The sequence below is a fragment of the Anser cygnoides genome, chromosome 2 (genome assembly GCF_040182565.1).
Source record: "Anser cygnoides isolate HZ-2024a breed goose chromosome 2, Taihu_goose_T2T_genome, whole genome shotgun sequence".
Lineage (NCBI taxonomy): Eukaryota > Metazoa > Chordata > Aves > Anseriformes > Anatidae > Anser > Anser cygnoides.
This window is the reverse complement of record NC_089874.1, coordinates 155585013-155609233: the sequence shown is the minus strand read 5'-3', so window position 1 is coordinate 155609233 and position 24221 is coordinate 155585013. Positions and strand designations below refer to the sequence as shown.

The 24221-nt window shown below is 39.3% G+C and overlaps 1 protein-coding gene across 1 annotated transcript in view; it reads left to right on the top strand.

The window, feature by feature from the left end:
* NDRG1 (N-myc downstream regulated 1) overlaps positions 1–23964 on the top strand; it is a 42858-nt gene extending 18894 nt beyond the window's left edge. Inside the window, 14 exon segments of the mRNA XM_048049918.2 lie at positions 7045–7150; positions 9167–9287; positions 11081–11143; positions 12851–12911; positions 13397–13483; positions 15030–15086; positions 16015–16118; positions 16498–16554; positions 17813–17864; positions 18611–18658; positions 20188–20223; positions 21213–21264; positions 22128–22283; positions 22286–23964. Coding sequence (XP_047905875.2) covers positions 7045–7150; positions 9167–9287; positions 11081–11143; positions 12851–12911; positions 13397–13483; positions 15030–15086; positions 16015–16118; positions 16498–16554; positions 17813–17864; positions 18611–18658; positions 20188–20223; positions 21213–21264; positions 22128–22283; positions 22286–22392 — 1107 coding nt within the window. The 3' untranslated portion in view covers positions 22393–23964.
* The last annotated feature ends 257 nt before the right edge of the window (positions 23965–24221 follow it).

Here is a 24221-nt window from a genome sequence, read left to right as displayed (position 1 = left end):
GGAAAGCCTCATCCAAAAGAGGTGAATGAGTTGCAAGCAGCTCTGTTCTTGCTAACAGAAAGATTCTTTAGCAATGACAGTGAAAGCAAAATATACTCCTCCCACATGAACACACAATTTCCCCAGTTAATTTGCTTTCATTAGTGGTGTGCTTGCATTTCCTCTGAGGAAATGTCCCTCTCAGTGTATCCCATTATGCCATTAAAAGTTTCCAAAAGATTCCTGAAACGTGGGGACTGGGGGAAGGCACTAAGCAATCAGTTTTGCCCATACCAAGAATGACGGCAGTTTCCGTATATTTATTTACAGCCAGCACATAAACATGCATAAAGTGCACTGCCAGGTCAAATGGTATCTTTCCATTTTCCTCAGATGTCTTGTTTTTGAGAGGTGACTTTATAATTCTTTTAGCTCCCTCTTTGCATTATTTTATCTCTGTTTGGGATTACAACTGAATTTTGTTCTTGATGGTTCTTAAACTGCAAATAAGGAAATGCATTGGTGTTGAAGTGAGGCTGGTTTGAACTGAGAGAGACAACAGTGAACATGTACCTGCCTTGACAAGAAGAGTGAGCACTGAATTCCCATCACTGGGGACAAGGAGTATGAGTTGAGCAATGAAGCTTGCTGGTTGTCTATCAAAGGGGTGTAAGGAGGGAGGTAGATCATGCAGGAATGAGGAAAGCTATTGAGTTTTTCTAGTCTCTTGTATGTGCAAGTGGAGGTCCTTTAAAAATAACCCTGTTGAACATTGTGACATGTTGCGCTTTATTAATACTTCTCTATTTGTTATTCAGTGCTGTGCAAATTGGTTAAAAATCTAGCAGAAATGCAACAGTCTTTTCCTTGGAAACCAGGAGAGGCAACTCTCTCAAACATCTCACCGTTTTTCAATGGCACTTACTTATGTAGCAAAAATACAGTTCATATTAGTCCTGCATTCATCCTTTCTAATGATGAAATCCACTGCCTGAAGTCTTGAAAAATGTAAGTTAAAATTCTCCTCATCAGACTTCCTGCAGGACTGATCACAGCTTGGGAGAAGCTCACTGTTTTGTCCCAGATTGACCACTTGTTCTAAATAAATCTGAATCACGGATTAAGTCTGTGAACAGGAATACTCCAACATTTTGATTAAAATCAAGAAGTGACCTGTATTTCATTTCTATTCTTGGAATAAATTTGCTTGGCTTGTAAACCATGTGTATATATAGATTTTTAACTTGCAAGATCAAATTCTCTAAGCCATTTTGTTTTTTTTCCCCATGTTTTGGATTAAATGTCGCTAATCCTGGCCTGTGGTTCTTGTCATTTAGCCTTGCTCTGCCAGCTCTTGCTTTTTTAATGATCTTTCTTTCTTAGACTTTAATCTTTGGTTGTTCTAGTTCAAGAAGGAAAAATGTGTGAGAACAGCCTCAATCTGTTATTTTAAGAACTACTACTGGAAAGGAGCCTTAGCTTTGGTGCTTAAAACCACAAAAACCCTACCTATGTGTCTTTAAGTTTCTTTGTGGTTGACCTATGAAAAAAGTGGTTTGAAGCTGTTGTGAGTGCTTTGAATGCTTAGTTCATTAGATAAGCTTTTGGGCGTCTCTGGAGGATCCAGGTAACTTAGGGCTGACACTGAAACTAACAAATGAGCTTAATGAACAACCTGTCTCATGAGCCATGTTTGGGAGAAGGAGGCACCTGGACAGGACAGGACATTCTCAGGACCTGGTAGAATGGAGTTTCTCATATAGTATCTATGTGTCTATATATGTATGTAGATGTCCACCGTATCACTTGCTTGGTCCTTTTGCAGAGAAGCTAAGTAATGTTCAAATAATTTTGTTTCTGCCACTAGTGAAAAGTAGTGGCTGTCCATCAGGTGGTTTTGTTCCAAGAATACATTTCATCTAGTTATTCAGATTTGGAAAGAAGTAGGCTCTTATTTTGCATGCTATTTTAGACAGACTTGAGTTAAAACATACTTTCTATTTTTGAAGTCACCCACTGTATAACAGAATATCATCCTCCAAATTGCAAGATATGTGTGCTTATTTTCTGGAGGAAAGCTTTCACAGAGTTACTAGGGGATGGCCAAGACAAGAGGTGAATGGAAGAACTGACAGCTCCGATGTACCACCCGTCCATACTCTCTGTCAGTATTTCTGTCTGTGGCACCTACCTAAAAATGTGAGTGAAGTTACTGCCTCCCAGGAAGGGGAGTGTTCCTCACCAAACCTGTTCTAGCACAATTCATGATCCATTAGTGCAGGGCAGCATGCCCTGTGCTGTTTTATGTTGGCTTAATGCCAAGTACATTTTTATTGTATTTGCATTTTAATATATTTGCCTGTTCTCTTACCTGGTAGTATTGGAGTCGAAGGAGGACTGAGTCCTTATCAGTGTGTGCATTCCCTTGGCTTTATATTTTAGAAATGAGCAGTCAGTCAGGAGACTGCTTTCTAAATAACAAAGCAAAAGTTTGAGCTATGTGGCAGCTGTAGGTGGCAGAGATGAGTTTGTACCTTGCAGTTCAGGGCTCATGGTCATCTGTATTCATCGGCATGCAACAGCCATTTCTGCTTTCCCTTGTCCTCCTGCCTTCAAGGAGAGAAGGAAAGAGTCACCTTGCAATGGGAGACAAGTCGACTGGTCCTCATGGAATGATGGCTGTAGTTTTGGGGGCTTTTCACTTTATTGGATGTGGGTTTCCTCATTGTTTCAGATCTCTGAAGGAAAGGAAGGGGGGACAGTGGAGGTTTTGTGTTTTGCAGTGTGACCCTGTGCTAAGTGGACTAGGAAGAATCCCTGTGCAGAACTATTACAATCATCTACTACAGTTCCTGTACCAAAAGTTTTTGTTGCTTGTGTAACAGGTACATATAGAAACAATCCAAAAAATGTCCTGGCTTCTACCTTAACAGAATTGCTTGCATTTAAACCTAAGGTCGTGATACTAAAGTATCCAACTCACAACCCAAACTGGAGAAACTTTTCATAATACTGTTAATTTAAAATAAGTTTTAATTAAGTGTAACGAATAAATAAGTACCTGGAAGGGTGGGCATTGGGATTTTAGCAGAATTAATTCAAATAATTGTTTTAGAGTAGAAAAAGCTAGAGAAAAAATAACTAGGATAAGGGGGATTTGAAATACAGCATTGTAATTCCACATTAAAAGCTCAAATGCTTTTCATCTTCAAGATATGAAGGGAAAAAAACGTGAAAAATAGCATAAGCAGGTATTAGTATATTAAATTTCTCAAGTAAAATGCACTTAAAATACACTGTCTCCTACCAATTTTTAAAGAGCTCTGAAGCTTTTCTCTCAGTTCTGAGGTAAGACAAGGGAAATGTATTTAAAAGGCATAATATAATTTAAATTAAATAAAAGCATGAGACAGTAATTGGGGATTAAGTATTTTTGAAAGCTTTAAAATAATCTTGGTGGAATACAGTATTTTATTTAAAATACAAAATACATTGTTTTAACAAAATGGGCCATGTGTGTGATTTTCCTTTTTAGAGAGCTAAAATGTTTTGTTTGAGTATCCCATGCTTTAGAAAATAACAACCTGTTCATAAACGTGTTCCTCAATCCATGTTTTCCTTAGCCAGGATAAAGGGGAGAAGGAATAAATAAACTCTCTTGTACTATCAACGCTTAAATTGTTTCCCCCTTCTAATTGCATGACAAAATATCACTTCAAAAAGAGAAAATCCACTTTAGTAGGGAACAACTCCTTTCAAACTAAAATAACCCCTCTTAAACTGCATGTATCATGAGTATTTTTGTGTGCTTTTAGGGCACTAAGGAAAGGCTGCACCTCTGTTAAAGTGAGAGATGTGAACAGATGGCATGCTTGTCTTTATCCTTCTATCTGATTAGTGTACCTTGGATGTTTTTCTAAGATAGTGTTTTAATACAAATCAGTTGGTGAAGAGCTTCTTACTACAATGTTGACGTTGATTGGGATGTGCTGCCATCTGTTTTCAGTGCTCTGTGTTTTGAAAACATCCATCCCGACATCACGTAGACAAATCTCTTGATCTTTAATAGGATCAATAGGGACGTGGAGTTACTGTTTTGACATCACTGAAGAAACTGGCTTGAATTGTTTTTTAGGAGAACTTTCTGGGTATTTGTAGCTAAGAATTCATGCTAACGGAAAACAGCACAAGACTCTTGAATTACAGAAGCCTTATTGTGAAGATAATGAGGAATTAAACCAATTATTAAACTGACGGTGCCGGTAATTAGGAGTACGGTCTCCAGTTCATCTCTGAACTATTTTTAGTTGACACTGAATTTGAACTAGTCTCAGGTTTCTAGTTCCAGAATGATTAGCTGTGGAGGTCAGTGGGATGTGCAGGTTCAAGTGTCTGGCTTTATCTGGCATGAACAGATTGTTTTTCACATGCAAAGGATGAAGAACCCAAATCTTGAAAGCTGGGCTCTTCTCAGAAAAACTGTTCTAGGTTTTTCAGTGCTGGAAAGGCCTAGCATTCACAACAATAAAAACCTGACAACATGAAATGCTCATTAGACTCTGACTGAGGAGGAAATAATTTCAATGCTCCACATTTAGTAGAATGTGTTTTACTCTCCTTATTGGTGTTAAGGTTCCCAGCCGATCAATTCTTATGCTTTGTATTGAAATTACTAAATTACCTAGGTTGGACTAGATGATCTTTTGAGGTCTTTTTCCATCTGAAATGATTCTATTGTTCTATGATTAAATGCAGAAGGAAGGTAGAATGTTGAAAGTATTAATTGCTATTTTTATTAATTGCTGTCTATTGCTACTGCAAATACATTCTGGAATATTAAATAATGAATATACCTACAATATGCTATTTTCTACTAAAAGTGAAACTTACATTAACTTTAGCATGACTGAAGTAGCAATGCTGTAGACTAAATATTGCTTATCTAGTTTGGAAAATACTAGATTTCAATTACTTAATGTCAGATTTTTTCTTCTTGTGCTGTTGTACAGAATCATTCTGACTTACAGTAAGCTTTTAAAGTCTGCACTTTTGTGTTCTCATTGGCAACTTTACTCTTGGCTTATAGGAAAGAACTTGCTACTGATTTAATTCAGAATATTTTTGATGTCTTTTAGTTTTTGAGTTAACAAAATCTGAAATGAATCTAAGCTTATCAAAGCGTAACTGAAACAACAGCAGGAAAACCAGTACTAATAACTAATTCCCAGGTTTGAAAGTTGGCAGTTTGTACATTATGTGGCAGAGACTTAGTTCATCTTTGATGTCTGAGCTCTGTTGAATAAGCACTTCTCGTGGTCAAACCTGACTCAAATCCTATTTAAGAATGACGTTGTCCTGAATTAGTCTGTTTTGGTTTTTCTAGCTAGGCATTATGGGAGTCATAAGCCTATGCAGAATAGCAGCTTGTCTATATAACCCAGTTTCCTGCTTGGGCAAATTAGAAACCAGCTACTGTCTTCTGTCTGACTTGCTGGATTTATCACCCTGTTTTGCTAAAGATGGTACTGGATATGGAAGATACAGCTTACTTGCTAAATAATGCAGTGAGTATGCAGAGAAATTAATTTCTAAGGAGACATAAAAGCCGAACATTAGTTATAGTATAGTTCAGCTAGCAGAGATACACAGCTCACCTGTTGTTCAAGAGAAGGGGGGAGTCTTTGTATATTTGCAACTCAAAACTGATTTGAATGTGTAATTGCAAGGAAAATAGGTGAAATGTGGTGTGGTGCTGCCTAGTATCCTTATTTTCAACAAAATGTATGGTATATTTCATGTATGAAATGACTGAGCCAAGATTTAGATTGAATCAATACTTCAGATCTTTGAAGAGCTTCTGGGTTTTCCTCTGTAAAGGCTTTTGCAGAGGCTGTATGCTGCTAATTTCTACAGCATAATTTGTAATAGATTTGAATTTAACTTGGACTTTGTCTCCTGGCATTGTTGCACAGAGCAAGTCAAGTAAGCACAGAGCAGACTGTATACTGTACTGTATACTGATGTCTGTATCCTATACAGAAAACATTCTTATGAAATGTTAAGGCTGGCTACTAACTACATACTGCTTTGATAACGTGAATGTGACAGTACTGTAAATGTGTCATGGCCAACTGTTGTTCTGTGATTCCCTTTAAATACATTGACAAGCTAACAAATTGTTTATACCTATCTTAACAGCAAGTGTAAAAGAAACGAAAACTATTCCATATGTTGAGGATGTTAGTATGCACCAAGTCTTTCTAACCTACACAGACATCCGGTAAATAAAAGATGGTAGTGAGGGTGTCTCTGATTTGATACTAAATGTGTTATAATCTCATTAAATAGTACATAATCCAGTTATGTCAAATAATAGCACTGGGCTTTTAAAGGTTGTTTCTGTGCTAATCATCACATCAAAGGTGTAGCCATGCTATTCTGTAGCAAACTTTATTCATTTGGGTTTGTGCTTAGATCTAAACAATAGCAAGCCATAAAGCTAACACATGTAGCTGTCGTGTTTACTGGGGAAGGCTACTATAACCACAAGGCCCCGGAGCATGATAAGTCTTTATGGTGAATACAGGCTATTTAATAGCCTGTTCTTTAGGGAAATAATAGTTGCTTGCTCAGTTAAAATCATTTTCCTAGAAAGCAGAAGTGTTTTCTTTTGGCAACCTGCACCTTTGCAAATGGTTGCTGCTGGCCATAGTTGTAAGCTGTTGTTATTTTAGGCATCATTGCACCGAACTGCTTTTTTTTTTTTTTCCTCTCCGCCTTTTGCTGTGGTCAGAAAGTGTTTCCTCAGCATCTGGTTAGAGCTTGCAGTTTAAGTGCTTTTGTAGTTGTCTGCGGACTGCAGTAAATGACAGCCACGTGTAAAACGTCAGCAAAGAGCCCACACCGTGGAGAGGCATGGGGTGCGTTAGCACAGGAATTGCAGAGATCCTGGGGCCAGAGGGGCTACAGACAACCCTGGGATAAGGCAGGAGCTCTACTGCTGCGGTGGGTGTTAATCAGAGCCCTTGGACAAGCTGCTGACAGATTCCCCTTGTTCTTTACCAGGAGCAAGATGTGGAGACTGTGCATGGCTCGGTCCATGTCACCATGTGTGGGACTCCCAGAGGGAACAGACCTGCTATCCTCACCTACCACGACATTGGGCTGAATCGTAAGTAGGCTTTTTATTTTATAGCACAGCAGTGGCCTGGTTACTTAACGCTACTGCTGTAGTCAAAGGTATGGAAGCTGCAGAGGTTAGGAAACCTTTCCCAGGTCCTTGCTAACTTGCGTCCATTGCAACCTGTTAGATGGCACTATCCTTTATATACAAACGTGCCTAATCTAATATTTTTCTTACAGACAGCTTAATTCCCAGTTTCTGTCCTTCCAATGTAAATAATTGGAATCTTTCACTTAAGGGAGCAAAACAATCCCTAGTAGCGTGTAACAACTTTGTATAAATGCTGTAAAAATATCTGTAGAGAATGGCTGAGGCTATGTTAGCTCAGGGGAGGGACTCTGTCAGGAAGTGCAGTGATAGGACAAAGAGTAATGGTTTTAAACTAAAAGAGGGGAGATTTAGATTAGATACGAGGAGGAAATTCTTTACTCTGAGGGTGGTGAGGCAGTGGGACAAGTTATCCAGAGGAGCTGGGGATGTCTCATCTCTGGAAGTTTTCAGGGCCAGGCTGGAAGGGGCTTTGGCCAACCTGGTCTGGTGGGAGGTGTCCCTGCCCATGGCAGGGTGGTTGGAACTGGATGGGCTTTGAGGTCCCTTCCAACCCAAGCTGTTCTGTGATTCTATGTTGCCAGCAGGATTGATAAGGACATTGCCATTGCTTTGGCTTGTAGATTCCTGTCTGAAAACCAGTCTTATGCTGCTGTGCATTTATATGAATTGCATGTCAAATCAGTATTAATAAAATAACTTTGTGCCTTTTATCTTATCCAGCATATTTAAGAATATAATGACCTATATGTCCAGATCTGCTCAAGTTTGTTCTTTTCACAGTACTGTTTGCTTCATACAACTTGCTATTTCTTAATGAGATATGAATTTTAAAATTAAAAATGTCTGCAAATCCTTAAAGCCTGGATTGGAGAGGAGAGGGGATGATATTGCTAATAAGAAAAAGATCTTTTTCCCTGTTTTGAGTAGACCTGCCTTACTTTATTTTGGTTTTCCTGTGGATCACAGAAGAGCTTAATCTGGGTCTCATCTCTGAATAAGACATTTTTCTTTCTAGAGACACAAACTCTGTATGGTGAATAAACTTTCTCTCTTTCTAAAAGGCAAGGAAGCTTTATCCCTAACTCATATATTCTCCTAAAGCTGGATTTTAGCTAAAAATATTGTATGTTCTCTAATGATTTTGTTTGCATGTTGTGTAGTAAGAGGACATTCAGAAACACATACAAAATATTGAGCTGTTTTCTATGCATCTTAAAGATGGTGCTACAGAGTTCATGCTTTCCACTCCAGGAGGAAAGTATGCTAATCTTCTCCCTACATTCATATTCATTAAACATCAGAAATCAAATCATCTCAGAGTTGGGTCCTACAGCATTAAGTATCCCAAAAGGACACTTTTGTCTTGAGTTGCCTGCCTTGAGAGACATGAATATAATGTTTATCTTGTAATATCTGGGCAAAAGCACAAGTCACGATCTCAGAGTTGGATACCTTTTCTCTCCATCTGTTTTGACATAATCCAAAGAAAAATGACTGGACAAGTAAATGGATAATTTTACCTAAGCCAAAACCCAGGATGAATATTTCTGATGGCACTTTGTGACTATTTTACCTTTGCATAAATAATGATTTCTTTAGATTTTGGGGTACCAAGCCAATACTTCTGGCAAGGACTAAAATAACATGGATAAACCTTAGCTAGCCGTGAAGAGAGAGCTTTTCATTTTTTTTTTCTTCAAGGAATTAAAACAACTTTGCAGAGGTTGCTTTGTAGCGGGGCTTTACTGTTTTTTCCTCCTTAGAAATTAAGGATTGTCACTTTTTCCAGGCTATAACATAGCTCAGCTGATTGAATAAACTTTTCTTAACTGCAGGCCAGGTTTCAACAGAGATAACGTTAATGAAATAAATGATTTTATTATAGATGCAGACTTACTATTGAACATATTTCCTCTCAGCACAAATATTCCATGTTTTCTTTTCCTTTTCAAGATAAAACTTGCTTCAATCCTCTGTTCAACTTTGAGGATATGCAGGAAATCACTCAGCACTTTGCGGTTTGCCATGTGGATGCACCTGGTCAGCAGGATGGCGCACCATCTTTCCAAACTGGGTGAGTTATCACAAAAACAGCCCATGTTTTCAGAGTTATCTTCTTTCAGTGGCTGGAAAAAGAGCATTGATCAGCAATTTAATTGAAAAGCAATTGGAGAAAGAAGAGTAGTTGGCTTTTGAACACTGACACATTCTATTTCTAATTTTCTGGAGCTCTGTTTTGTTTTACCAGTTCACAGTAAATACAAACCTAAGTTGTTTCTATAAACAAGATAGGCATTAGTACTATATCATGTCTTTCCTAAGTCTGTGGCTTTTAGGAAATATCAGCATGGTAGATGTTGATAAACAGACTCGATAAGCTTACTGGAAAGTCCAAGTGGCTGGACAGTAACAAAGTGATGTAACCCTTGGGATATTGTAAATTACTGCATCCTCCTGACTATGTATCATATATGATGTTGTAACTCTTGGAAACTTGAATGTCGTTAAGTGCTGTCTTTGCCAAAATACTTGTCCCATTTAGTCAGATGAGATGGTTTGCCTGAAGATGCCTCTTGGACAGGAGTCAGCTTGAGGTTGAGGAAGGAAGCAGCCAACGTGCCAAGGGAGGGCAGAAGTCAAGAGACAGTTGTTCTGTAAGAACTAGGTATTAAGGAGCTTGTATGTACCCTAATGCATGAGCCAGTCTTTTTACCTTCTTAATTGTTAAGCTAGTCTGGCTGAGGAGGTTATCAAGGGCCAGGTGCTCAGCATGTGTTAACTGCAATGGCCCAGTTGTCTACCCAAGCAGGTGACAAAGCTATTTTAGTCACTTCCCTTTGTATTTGTTTGAACCAAAAGCTTTTAAGTATCTTAACCCTCATGTCCTGAACAGGCCTTAACACTTCGGGGTTGTCAGCTGCATAGGGCAAAGATCATGGTCTATGCTAGTAAAGACCACTACTTAATCATCATGATGACAGCACAAGAAGCTGTACTATCTCTTAGCCCTCCAGCTGAAAGTCATGACAAGCTTTACTTTCCCAACAAGAAAATCTAAGAAAAAAATGTAAAGTAGTTTTGCAATGTTCTTTCTTTACTTTCTTTTTGTTTTTGGGAGTGGGGGGAGACTAGAGAATCATTAGGTATAGTCCTGATGGAAAGCAGAAATTTGTATGCATCCTAGGCAGATGTTCTGCAGCTTCTTAGGGTAGATTTTTTTTTTCCATGTGCTGCTCAGTCAAAGTTTTGTTAAATATATCCTCTCAGACTTCTGTTGCCACTCTGCAGAAGACCAGAAGCATTAACTTACAGCTGTTTGTCAAACTTCTTCAACAGCTTCATAGACCTTTCTATGGCTTCATTTTCTCCATGAATATTAATAGAAAGTAATCCTAATTTTATAGCTGCAGAAATGCGTGTCCCTGAAAATATGCATGCAAACTATTTGCCAAAGATCTAGATTGCATTGCTGTAGTCTGTGATTCTGCAACATGGGGAAACCTTTTTGTGGTGAACCAAAAGTACAAATGTGGCGAATGTGGCTGGAAACTCACCTCTCAAGTTCAAACTCTTAAATAAATTTTTAATGTTAACTTTTATTGGAAGAGATTCATTATGGTCTGTTTTGCTTTTAGCTGGACCAGACTATCATCCTGTAACTCACATAAAGTACCATATTGAGTACATACATATTTCTGCTAAATCACTTACTTGTGCTTGCTCCTGATTTAAATTCAGTTCATGCTGTTGATGATCTGGTAATGGGCACATTTGTTATTAAATCTACAGTGACCACTGTGTCTCTAAATACACCAGCCTACTCTACTGAATGTGTGTAGTAACTCCACAAACACGTATTTGTTGTAGGTACGTATATCCCTCCATGGATCAGCTGGCTGAAATGCTTCCCGGAATCCTGAAACAGTTTGGGTGAGTGCAGAATTCCTGACTTATATTACTCGTTCTTCTCTATGTGGCACAGTGAAAGAGCAGGGAAGATCAGGTATTCCTCTGTTCTGCCCCTGAAGCTTCAGCCTGGCTTCCTGGCATTTTGCTATAGTTAGGGTTGTGGTTATTTTTTTTAACTCTTCCATTACAGTTGGCTCTTTTGCCTTTGTTTCTGAAGAAGCCTATTTTTTGGCCTTTCAATTTTTGAAAAGTCTGTTTATTTTTAAACAGGAAGCAGCTTCGAGTGAAATCACATGTGCATAATTTAGGGGTTTCCTCCAGTACTTTTTGCGTGTAGCCCTGACAGAGATAGGACACAGACAATCTGTTCTTCCCACTGTAACAACCCACGTTTTCCTGTGTGGTTAGTAGAAAAAAATGTAGACCCATCTGAAGACACTTAATGTTTTGTTTCTGTGGCTTGAGTGTCTTTAGGGGTCATTCCTGCCTCTTCAAGCCTCTTGTACTACTAGTACAGATGCCAGACTGCTGATGCTGAGCAACCTGGTGGCAGTGTTCCTTTGCTGTGTACCTGCAGCAAGTTTAGTCACGTGTCCTCCTTCAAAGCTTAGTTTTAGCAGAAGTTATGCATGAGAAAGGTGCCTTCTCTGAGGAACTAATGCTCCTGATGCGTAGTGAAGACTGCAAGTAGGCACCTCCAGTGGGTTTTCAGACTAAGGAGAGAAAATCTGACATTCAGGGTTAGGCAGTCTTGGAGAACAGATAGGCTGGGCTGCTGGTGGAGCTTTTGTCTCGGACCAGCACATGAATTTAGACATTGTTCAGCATGCAAACTAGTTGTTACAATACTTTGGACCAGTTTACTTTTCTGGTCTCTCTAACTTTTTAAAACAAATGTATTGTTTGAAACATCTTTTTTTTCCTTAAACCAAGGCACATTATTGGCAATTCTGCTGTACTCTTAAAAAAATATGCTAACATAATGTCAATATCTTGAAAATCAATTAAGCTGGAGTGTACGTACAGAACCTCAATTTAATACTGTAATGAGAATGAAACCTTTCTCCAGGCATTTTCCTAAAAGCATTGTATAACATTGTATAACCTGCTTTTCTGAGTGGTTTTGTCTAGTCTCCCCTTCCATGTATTTTCTAAGACCTTGAAGGTGGTGCTTTAAATCCAATTTCAGTGAATGCAAATATTTGGTTTGTCTCTGCCCTGCTTAGTTATGAAGTTTAAACTTGCTTGCCCCAGCAGCTGGATAGCATAAGAGGTTTCCCTGCCAGCTCCCTGCTAGAGAGGAATCAGCATCACAGTTTGATAGCTTTGTCGTGGAGGGCAGGGGAGCCTGGGGTGGGGGGCCTTGTGTTTTGACTGCAGACCTCAGGACTGTATCTTAGAAGTTTTTCAGGCAGAGAGTAGCCATTTCTTTCCAGAACCAGAACAATGCTGTGGTTGCTCAGTGTATTTACTTAAAGATAAGTGAGGATTGTTGCTGCACTGCGATATACGAGAACCATAGACCCAAGAATTTGCTGAAACCCAATTTGCTCTGCAAGCTCCTTACTGGGGCTAATGGCATTGCTGAGGGTCCACAGCTTGCCCAATGTGCAACCTGTCCTTTCATTGGCATGTGCAAGAGGAAGGCTGCCGACAGGGTTTTATTTATTTTCAGTGCACCCTTACTGATTTGTCTCTTCCATTTCATGACATGCGACTGCTGTGCAGGCTGAAGACTGTTATTGGAATGGGAACTGGAGCTGGTGCCTACATCCTGACCAGATTTGCTGTAAGTTTCATTCCATGGAGCTTTCTTAAAGGCTCAAACCTGATTTTCTAGATGTATCGCTGCCTCCATAGGGTCTGCAGAGACTTCCTGCTCTACTGTGTCTATCTAAGTAAGCAGCCAGGCTTTTAAGTGAAATATCATGGTCTGCGGGATAGCTAATCCAGAAGACCTAGATTTTCCATTTTAAGGCCTGTTAGTCTGCAGAAGGTTTTTTTAATGGGAGTTCTCTATTTAAACTGAGGGTGGAGAAGAAGTTAAATCTTAATATTCTCCAGCTGCTCCGTTGAATTGCTTTAATGATTTTTTTTCCATACATATGCTTGTTTTGTGCAAGATAAAAGTAGACCTACCACCTTCCTTCCCAGGAGATAATTTGCTAATTTAAATTTTATGCTGACTGTCAGCTTGCTAAGGACACAAGATAAATCTTAACTCAAAGGTGTTTTTTTCTTTCTTTCTTTTTTTTTTTTTTTTTTTTTTTTCAGTTAAACCATGCAGACATGGTGGAGGGATTAGTTCTCATTAATGTAAATCCTTGTGCTGAAGGTTGGATGGACTGGGCAGCAACAAAGGTAAACGTTTTTAAGTTAGAAAAATAAATCATACTGTGAACCTGTCCAGCATGAGGAGCTGGGCAAGCTTGTGTGTCAAGGTTTGGCTGCAGACACAAAATATCACAGGCTAATTCCTTTTGGGTTTATTTTTTCCATTTACAAACATACCTCCTGTAGGGCCAGTGATTAAAAAATAAAAATAAAAATCGGTACTTCTAGGAAGTAGATACCTATGGTATAATGGAGCTACTGGGTACGGACAATTCTTAACAGTTGGTAATGAAAAAAATATTTTATCTTGGACATGGAATAGTTTTGGAAACAATTTTCTTCCAATTAAACTTCAATCTTAGTGTAACATTTTTTTTCTTGTCTGTGGCTTTGTTTACAAGCATAGTCCAAGAAGTGAATTGGAGCACAGAAAAAAAAATTCAAAACAATATATTCCTGGTTTTAGTCATCTAGCTGAATCTTAGATGCTAAAAAGACTCAAAAGGGCATTAGCTACAGTAACAATGGTCAGATTGTCTGTACAATCAGACTTTTAAGTGATATTCACAAACAAAGGAGCCCCTGTACACTTTATTCTTTTGTAGTTGTAAGATTACAATGTGGGAAAACAGGTTAAGAGCTGGTTTCAAATGGCCTCCTGGAGCTAATGTAGAAATAGGTATAATTGATACATTACATGTCACTCACCCTGAAAAAAATGTTTTTGTAAGTTAAGCTGATGGAATACACTTATTGTATCATTCAGGGTCACGTTTTGATGAATGGAAGTTGTTATAAACACACAGAAGTTCAAAAATTGGTGTTTTGTCTTTTAACCACATACGATCAACCTACTCTAAGTGTCTTAAGGAGATATTAAGTGCAATGACAGCCTTGTAATACTAGGAGAAACTTTCCAAAGCAGGGATGTAACATTTTTCAATGTTGATTACTCTTTTAAAAAAAAAAATAGTTTAGCATACTAGTTTATTTTGGTAAGTTTGATCTGGAAGTTTATGTATTATCTCTGCCACAATGAGATACACCAGTTGACTCATTTTGGTTATCTCATCCAATATCTCACCATAATTAAATTCTTTCACATCTGTGTCACTGCTGTCCACCTCTCCTAGCTATTGGCAACCTTATGTGTACAATGTGCCCCCTGTATCCTTCTGTCCTTCCAAATCAAGACCATGTGCTGTGTGAGCACCAGAGCTCCATGGTACTTAGGGACCAGCTCCAAAGTACTCTGTGTTGATTGCTAGGGACAAGATTGGTTAAATTACACATATCTGGCTGATTTGCTTAATATTCTTTCAGGGAGTGATTCTGTATATACTCATGCCACTGGTAGTGTGTTCCCTACATAATCACATTAGTAAAGACATCCTTGAAACTTAAACAATACCTGATGGTCTTATAGTAGGATTCGAGGGAAAAAAATCAGTCCAGGATATTGTACATAAGAGCAGCAGAGAAATATCTATTGGTCTACTTATGGGTAATTAAAAGGTTTGAATTGTTCAAAGATTGTTTTAATATCAGATACTTAGATAATCCTGTTGTTCAGATTTCAGGTTGGACAAATGCTTTACCAGACTTGGTCATTTCACATCTTTTTGGAAAGGTAAGCATGTTCAAAACATTCCTCTGACATATTCAGTCATCTATATTTACCTCCTAGAGCTGGGAGGAGGGGAGAACGTTTTGCTTAAACAACAAAATACAAAATTAAACTGTGGGATAGGATGAATACTTGTGTTCCCAGCACTTTGGAGTGCGTATACTGCCGTGAGGCTTGTTGAGTCCCAAAGACTCAAGCACACTGCATTTATAACAACTCTAGAAGTGGCAGCTCCCTGTTTAGATAGTTGATACTTAAGCATGAGTAAAGCATCGTATGTGCTAACATTCTGAGAAGAATTTGCTCAAAGACTTTTGTACCGTAATATGCTTGTAACTCTGAGAAAAATGGTTACTAGGAGAAACGTTGCTCTTCAATGCAAACCTATTTCAACACTATTTTATAAGGCCATATTGCTGGGCTTGAAACTGTTAGTAAATGCAATGGAAAACTCCATCCCAGAAGAACAAGGAACTAATCTGTAAAGACTATAGAACCAAACAGTTTGAAAATGCTAGTGATTTAAGTCCTTGAAGCGTAGTTATTTATTATTGTGAAAATGAGTTCCACATTACATATGTTTGTAAGCTTTGAACATCAGCTTTATCCTGGAAATATTTATGGAGCTTCTTACCCTGAATCTTTTAAAACCTCGCACTTGTTTGACTGTAACCATCTGCACTACAACAACGTTTTGCAATTGTATGATTGTGATATTACAGCACACTGATAACTCAAATTGAAAACTGTAGAACTACAGTCAGAGGCTAATGTTAACTCTGGGTGAAACCACTGAGTGTTGCAAGTTGTCCCTTCCCTAAGGGTGCACTCCTGTTGTGTGGAGATGAGTCTGATACACGACTGCTGTGCCATGTCTTCAGATCCTTTCAGAAAACAGCCCCTATTCTGAATGATTCTGTCTCCCCTGTAGGAAGAGATTCACAGCAACCCTGACCTGATCCATACTTACCGTCAGCATATTATTAATGATATGAATCAAACCAACCTTCATCTCTTTGTCAACTCTTACAACAGGTAAATACATTTACCTGATTTCTAACTGGAAACTGTTTTAAGAGTCTGTCCAGCTCTTTTTTAGCCAATACTACTTGTGTGGTGGAGTTACTTGTTTTCCCCCAGTATAAAGTTGTGCTTGACAACACCTTTAGGGATCTCAGGTGGTTTGCTTATGGGAGAAGGTCCTTGTGTGTTTGTGGGGAGGAAGATGGTACACTTGGACTGAACAAAGATATTGATGTTTCAGTCTAAAAGTGGTTCTCCATCACTTATGGAGGTTACAGCATATATAAGATGAACATATGTGAGTGCCCATGCTTTCTGTAAATTAGAAGATGGACATATATGTTCAATTTCAGCGTATCAAAAATGTTTGTCCTCTCCACTTTTTTTTCAGTCGGCGAGACCTAGAGATTGAACGCCCTGTTCCTGGAGTAAATGTTGTTACCCTTCAGTAAGTATTTTATTTGCAATCAGTTCACCTCTACATGATGTGAGCAAAGAGATGTGATCTGGGGGTTCAGTATACACGCATTACAAAGCTGTTGCTGAGTTGCCCTGCTTCCGTGCTAGAAAAGGGTCTTGTAGCTTCACCTTGGACGTACATTGTTACCGTAGTCAGGGAAACCCATTAAGAAGACTTCTCCTCTGCAAAAACTTCAGACCTGTAGTAATCGAAATGTAAAGAGAAGCCGTGCCGGCCACTTACTGTGCACCGGAAACTTGGGCTTACAGACTAAGTACTTGAAAGTAGAGATACTTAGCTTAACCTGGGAGTTTGTCCTAATTAATGGAAACTATGGCTCTGGATGCATTGAAGCCATGCCTACGCAGCCAAAGAAACATGACCAGAACCAATTAAAAAAAATAAAATAAAAATTCAAGAAGATCACAGAATCACAGAATTGTAGGGGTTGGAAGGGATCTCAAGAGATCATTGGGACCACCCCCCCCGTCCCGCCAAAGGAGGTTCGATAGAGCAGGTTGCCCAGGTAGGCATCCAGATGGGCAGTTGGAGCAGTTATGGTGGAGAATGTTTATCTAACAGATTTTCTGCTGATGGCTTTTCACTCATGCTACAATTTGTAAACAAAATAGTTGTCCAGTCCATTGCTCAGCTGCTGATGTTTAAACACAGGACACTTTGAGACTATTTTTCTGCCAAAGGTTAAAATTGGCTGACATTCCAAAAGTTGGAGCTGGGAGAGGAGCAAGGAGTAGGGTGAGACTTTGGTGCTGATGCCCACATTCAATTTCTTATAAAATAAGGAATAAGAGCAATGGGGAGGGCCGATTGCCACGAGGTGAGGAAAAGGACAGGTTCTAATGCAAAGTATTAGAGTATGTCATTTTATCTGTGCTTTTACTGTATGGGTGACTGGGCACTGCCATAGGTTGCCCAGAGAGGTTGTGGGGTCTGCATCCTTGGAGATCTTCAAAAGGCGTCTGGATGTGCTCCTGGGCGACCTGCTGTAGGTAGGCCCTTTTGAGCAGGGGGTTGGACCAGATGACCTCTAGAGGTCCCTTCCAACTCAACTATTCTGTGATTCTGTAATATGGGAGATTTAATGTATCCTTAAAGTGTCTGGAATACAAAACAAACAATTTACCCACACCTAACCATCTCATCCTTCCCTGGACACAAAGTAAGGCTGAGGGCAAGCCTGGGCTGGACCACAGAAATAACACAGCTTTTGTGTGCTTCCTTGCAGATGCCCTGTCCTCCTCGTGGTTGGCGACAGCTCCCCAGCAGTGGATGCTGTGGTGTGTATATCGAACCCTCCTTACCACTGTGCTAATGGGCAGGCAACCCGAGATGCTGAGTGAGCCCAGCAAATCTCGCCAGCTATCAGCCTAGCCCAGATGGCTATCCTCTTTCAGGCTGCAGGAGAGCTGCCATTATTTCTGGCTGTTTGTACCCTCTCTGCGCCACTATTTAATAGCTACTGTGTTAGGAACAATTGCCAGAGCAATTCCAGTGAACCACAAATATTTTCCTTCGGAGAGGAATCTGCTGCTGGCATTTTAACTTGTTCTGTGGTGTTGGAGTTCTGCCCTTGGCAACTATGGAACTGAAGAACTGCTTTTTGACCATTATAACTCACCCCAGATGACTGGATGACTTGTGTTGTGCCTCAACAGGCATGCCCGCCTGCTGGCTGTCGGCCATGTGGCTGCTCACCACTTGGGACGCTACCAGATGACCCCAAATCACAAGATAAACAACCCTTGTTGCCACTAGAGTCCCAGAAACACATGAAAAAAATCTAATTCCCAGCGAATGGGTTTGTTTGTACATGGAAAAGAATAGCCATAAGTGTTAACTGACCTAATTGATCCCCTATAATGATGCATATATGCATACGTAAATAAAGTCCTTATACAGAAGACTAAGATACCCAATTTAGTCTGTATTAAGACAGAAGATTAGGTATTTAGTTTGTTTTCATCCAGCAGTTCATAATTAAAATCTTGCATACAATATCTTATGTTGCTCTTCTTTCATATAGGTTGAATGCAATTCAAAGCTGGACCCAACAAGGACAACGCTTCTGAAGGTAATAACAGAAGTTGTTTCTTTAAATAAACATTCGCCTCATGTAATATTATCTGTATTAACTATAGAAGCAGAACCAAACCAATGTGCTACAGTACTGGTAACATGGTCAAAATTCAGTTCTGATGTGGAAGAGCAGTGTCTTCATGATAAGAGCATTTTACTGGGATAAACCAAGCTGCGGGCTTTTTGTCAAAGTTAACAACAGGGAATTTCTCAGCTCCTCTATTTTGAAACATTAGAGGCGAGACTTGAAATGCTCAGTATTTTACATACCAATAATGAATTTGACCAGAGCCAACAAAGTTGATGTTGGTGTTTGGAAAGGTTTGAAAAAGCCTTCAGCAGAGTAGAATTGCAAAACCATTCTGTTTCTGTCCTTGTCTTTTCCTCAACAGCAGTGTAAGGTGAATAGACAACTAATCTATCCACCACGGTTCTGTCATCCTGCCTTTTATTTGGACACAGTCCAGGACAGCTTACATTTGGAAAAGACTTTTGTGTTTTCTAAAAAGTTGATAAAATGTACTGTCAAAACAGTAAAGAATAATGCAAAGTCTTTGGCTGTTTCTTGGCATTAAGTATGGGTGCAGTCTTCAGTTCATTAGTGCAGTGAGTGTAATAGCATACAAACGGTGACACAAATTTTGTCATGCTTCTACTGGGACCTTCTACTGTATCTCTGTTTACTGAACTGGCCAGTGATAATGATAATAAAGAATGAGTATTAAGTACTTTTTTCTCCTAATGGTGAGGCGGTTGAGTGCTGACCTATCACATGGCCATGGCAGACTTATTCTAAGGAAAAATCTGACGCTATCTCAAACGCTTATCAGTGACCAACTTTTGCTCAATCAGGGTTACAGCTGATGCCAGACCTGTTACAGGCCTGTTTTGCTGCTAACTAATCCTTGATAGGATTTGGGGGTTTCCTGTAATTCACAACTTAACTGATTTCACCTTGTGGTGTTCCTTGGAACAGGACTGTTTTTGTTGGGTTGACTTTGAGGGGTGGAGTGGCAGGAAAAATGAAGTGCTCCAAAAATACTGCATGCACTGAAGATACCTTTTTTAATTTGGCTTTCCCTGTTTCCCTTGCCAAGTCAGGCTGATGCTTGCTATCCACAAGCTCAGCAAAGCACTTTTCCCTCTCAGCCTTGAGGTTTAGGTGTTTGTTCTCTCTTTGTCATTCAGGTCAATACTGCATCACATTATTGTAATTCAGAACTGAACCTGTAAGGAAGACTAATGGGCTAGTTTCTAAGAAACTGGTAATCACTTTCTATCAAAAACATTTATTTGTAGCTCCAGCTGATGCTTTGCCAGGGCATCAAGACACTTTGGTGTTTTCTGAGGTGCAGTTGTAGCTTTTATAAATGCTGAGCTACTTCGATGCACTCATTTACATGAATGTTATTCATACAACAAAGTTTTTCTGTCAGATAGTTAAAAAGGTCATTTTAATATATCCTGAGCATAAATGTATTTCTCTGGCAATACACTAACTGGCTGTTCTCATCCCTGTTTCAGATGGCTGACTGCGGTGGGCTCCCCCAAGTTTCCCAGGTATGATTTGGCTGACAGAAATCCTACTAATCCTGTTCTGCAGCATCTCAGGCTGCAATAAATGGGTGTTTTCCTTCTGGGTACTTGCTGTTCCCAAATGTCAGCCAAAAGGACAGTTATGATTTCATGAGTAATGAAGTCAGTCGGTCATCTGAGCTTTCTTTTTTCTTTAAAGACCAATGAAGCTCAAAATTAAGATTAGAAGGGGATATTATTTCCACTAATTAAGTCTTAACCAAGTAAAGGTCTGAGGTGGGAATGCAGAGATATTATTTTATGCCTGTCTACTAAGCTAACATGGATTAAAACTTCTGCACCAGCATTTTAAAACCGTATTTTTATTTGGACTATTTTTAGGATAGATCAGGAAAGTGGGAGGCAGGAAATAACTGTTCTGTGTTCTTACATATGCTGACCTGGCTTGACTGAGAATGAACTGGAGTTTCTGAAATATACTTAGGCATACATTCCAAGGCTGCTAGTAAAACCAGGCTGGGAAAGTTAAAAATTTACCTTTTGTTCTAGTCTTGCTTCACTTCAAGAGCTGACCCGTAAGTCAGCTTTAGGATGTGATGTTTTCTAAAGAGATTTCTAAGCAATATAATGTGGTGATAGGAACTTCTGAATTACTGATCCGGTGTAAAATGCCTTGTATCTTTATGAGGCTAGTTGTTTTACTTTAGCTCATCTTCCTAAGTAACTGCACTAGTAGAGTTTGGGCACGGCTTAGACCACTTGCAGTCATTTCTCCAAAAATCTCATTCTCAAATGCTTGTGACCGACCTTTTGTTAAAACAATGGGGGCAGGGGAATAGACCAGGGAGGGCAGTGGTGGAATTTTCTCATGTAAATGAAAATTTCAGACAAATTTAGAAAAACCCAGAGAATATTTAAGATGTCCTTATTAAGATTGGACATCTATGGCATTACATTGTAATGAAACTAAATTGCTGATTATCATGTATAGTAATACTCTGTTTCTTTCGCAGCCTGCCAAGCTTGCAGAAGCTTTCAAATACTTTGTTCAAGGCATGGGATACAGTAAGTACTGGCATTATGGAATGGTTCATGCAGCTTCCAAAGTCTGTTGGGTATCTAAGCATGCAGAGAGCCTTCTGATCCCAGACGTGTTGTCTTTTCCCTGTTGGATATGCATTTGCAAGGGAAACAAAAACAAAAACAAACCAAAACGACAAAAAAAAAACAAACTGTGGTGTTTGGAAGAGGATTTTTTACTCCAGATCATGTTACTAAATAGTAGACAGTTTTACAGATAGACTTCTATCACCAAGTAATTCTCCAAAATAAAGGTGAAGCTCTTTTGCCTTTTCTTTATTTTATTTAAGCAATTGTCTGTAATTCCCATGCATCTCATCTAAGCCATGTTTTCTAATACACATTACTCATGTTATTCTGTAAGTTCTTTAATGACCAGTAGGTCATGGAATGGGATGCCTCCATGCTTGAGAGAAGGCATAAAGGTATCCTTAAACAAAACTGCTTCATCTCAAGGAAAGCAGCAGGCAACACTTCATAAAATTGCATGTACTTCTGACAGCTGTTGTGTAGGTGCATTTCTAGCCTGGGCTGCCAGCAAAGATTAAACATCTGAAAGTAAAAGGAAGTCTAATGAATCTCCTCAGTTTTCCTCTGGCTTTTTGCAGCCACAAAAGCATGCCACAAAGCTGTCTTGAATCCCTCACTGCTGACCACCAATTTTGCCTTAGCAATTTGGGTTCATTAGCTGTATGTCTGGAGCAGTGCTACTACTTCCATACATGAAGTTACCATGAAAAGTATTTTCAACCCTGAAGGCTTCTCCAAGGGTGGTTAGGGCTGGAAGTAAGAAAGGGGTTTCTTCCAAGCCTACAAAACAAGGAGTTAATGCAAGTCTCTTCTTCCAGTGCCCTCTGCTAGCATGACCAGGCTGATGAGGTCCCGCACCGCTTCTGGCTCCAGTGTAACATCTTTGGAAGGACAGAGGAGCCGGTCTCACACTGGAGAAGGCACAAGAAGCCGGTCTCACACCGGGGAGGGAACTAGGAGCCGATCCCACACCGGGAGGGTTCCAGGAACCGCTCCCACACAGACACGCGCATCGAGCTGACGCCGAATTCCGCAAGCAATGCTGAGCAATCAGGCCCCAAGTCCATGGAAGTGTCCTGTTAAGTGTGTGCAAGAGGTTTAAACTGGTCACAGTCTGGAAAAGTAAAGGATGCCCCCTGTGTACCACAAAAACATAACTGGTATTAATCTCAAGCTATTCTGTAAGATGAGCTCTGTTCACCAGGGTCTGACGGGGACCAAAGAAAAGAAGCATCTCATTTCCTCTATCGTTACTCTTGTAACTCAGACAGCTGCTGCTATTGTGCCCTCCTTCAATGGATGCCAAATTCTAAAGGAAACTTGCCAAAAGCTGATATGGTTGTAAACACTTCAGAGTCAAACCAGACATGCTTAATATCCTCCTTTAAAATCAAAACTATTCCACGTCCCTTTATCTCTAATTCTCTTGAAGTAAACTGGCACAATTTGAGATGAGTTTCAATGAGGGGGAGAAAAATTACTATTGTGGATGGCTTTTAAAAAAAGGAAATGAAATAAATGTGTTATGGCCTCATGTTGAAGCTGGAGTTGAATGCATTGTATATAGCTTGACTTCAAATGATAGAGAAGTTAATGTATCATGCATTTATAGATCTTCTAATTCATTAGTATTCAAGCCTGTTTTCCTATGTATAATAATATACTACTAAAATAGACAGATTTAATGTGACTTTAAGATGAACTAAATCTTTAAGCTTTTTTTTTTCACTTTTTTTGAGATTTATTTCCGGTCTTCCTTTCTTTCACCCCTCCTAGACCCTAAACCCTGCTTAGCCAAATGAGGACAAGATTTAAATTTTATAAGCCAGGTAGCATCTCCTCTTTGGGATCTTGGGCCAAAGGGTTTACAATACTGCAAAAGTTGGTGTAGTTTGAACACGTAGGGTAGCCATACATGCCAGCAAAGCAGAAGCAGCTTGATTTTTACTTCAGACGGCTTCTTATCTTTGCAGCTCAAGTTTTTGTGTCCAGCACAATTGTAAGAAATTCAGAATTCTGTAAGCAAAGTCAGATCCAGCTGTTCTTTGTCAAGAGAGATGAATAACTGTGGAATGGCATGTAATTAGATACTGTACATTCAACTGCCACTAATTACTAGAATTGAAACTGAGTTCTCACTGGTGCTGAGAAGTATATTCCACAAAGTGATGGAGCGGCAACACTGTAACTGAGAAATACAGTGTTTAATGACTGCATAAATGTAATGATCTGCTGGTTCCGCATCTTTGCATAGCCACCTGATACCTAGGGTTACTTGTGTTGATGCTAGTGGTTTGATATCTTTCCACCAGTCAGATTTTCACAGTTGGGTGTTCTTAAGTTTGTCCTTCCATATGTAGTGGGATGGGATTTCCTGAGCTTCAATGCATACCTGCTGCATTGCAGTCCTTGCATAAACAAGAAAACAGTTAAATAGCAAATGTTAATACTTTGGGATTGCTTGTTCAGAAGAACACTGTCTAGGTTACTTTATATTGACTAACTTCAGCTCTTGTGTAGAATATCCATAGTGGTTTGTGGGAAGAACAGACAATTTCAAGAAAGAATAAAGCTATTGTGTAAAGTCTATCAAGAAAAGTTTCTTAATGAAGTATTTGTATTTATTACAAAACAAATAAATTTGTAACTTTGCAATGTCTTGTGTGTGCCTTCATCTTTTACCAGGAGTACAATGATCTTTCTCAATGGGGTTAGTATATTTCTTGTCATTGCTTTTTAGCAAAAAAATCTTTTTTCTTGTGCTCTTGTCCCTGCCCTTCCCTACATTCATGCTGTGAGATTATTTTTTTTCCACTTTTTTTTTTTCCACTCCAGCCTAGAATCATAGAATATCCTGAGTTGGAAGGGACCCATAAGGATCATCAAGTCCAACTCCTGGCACCGCACAGGTC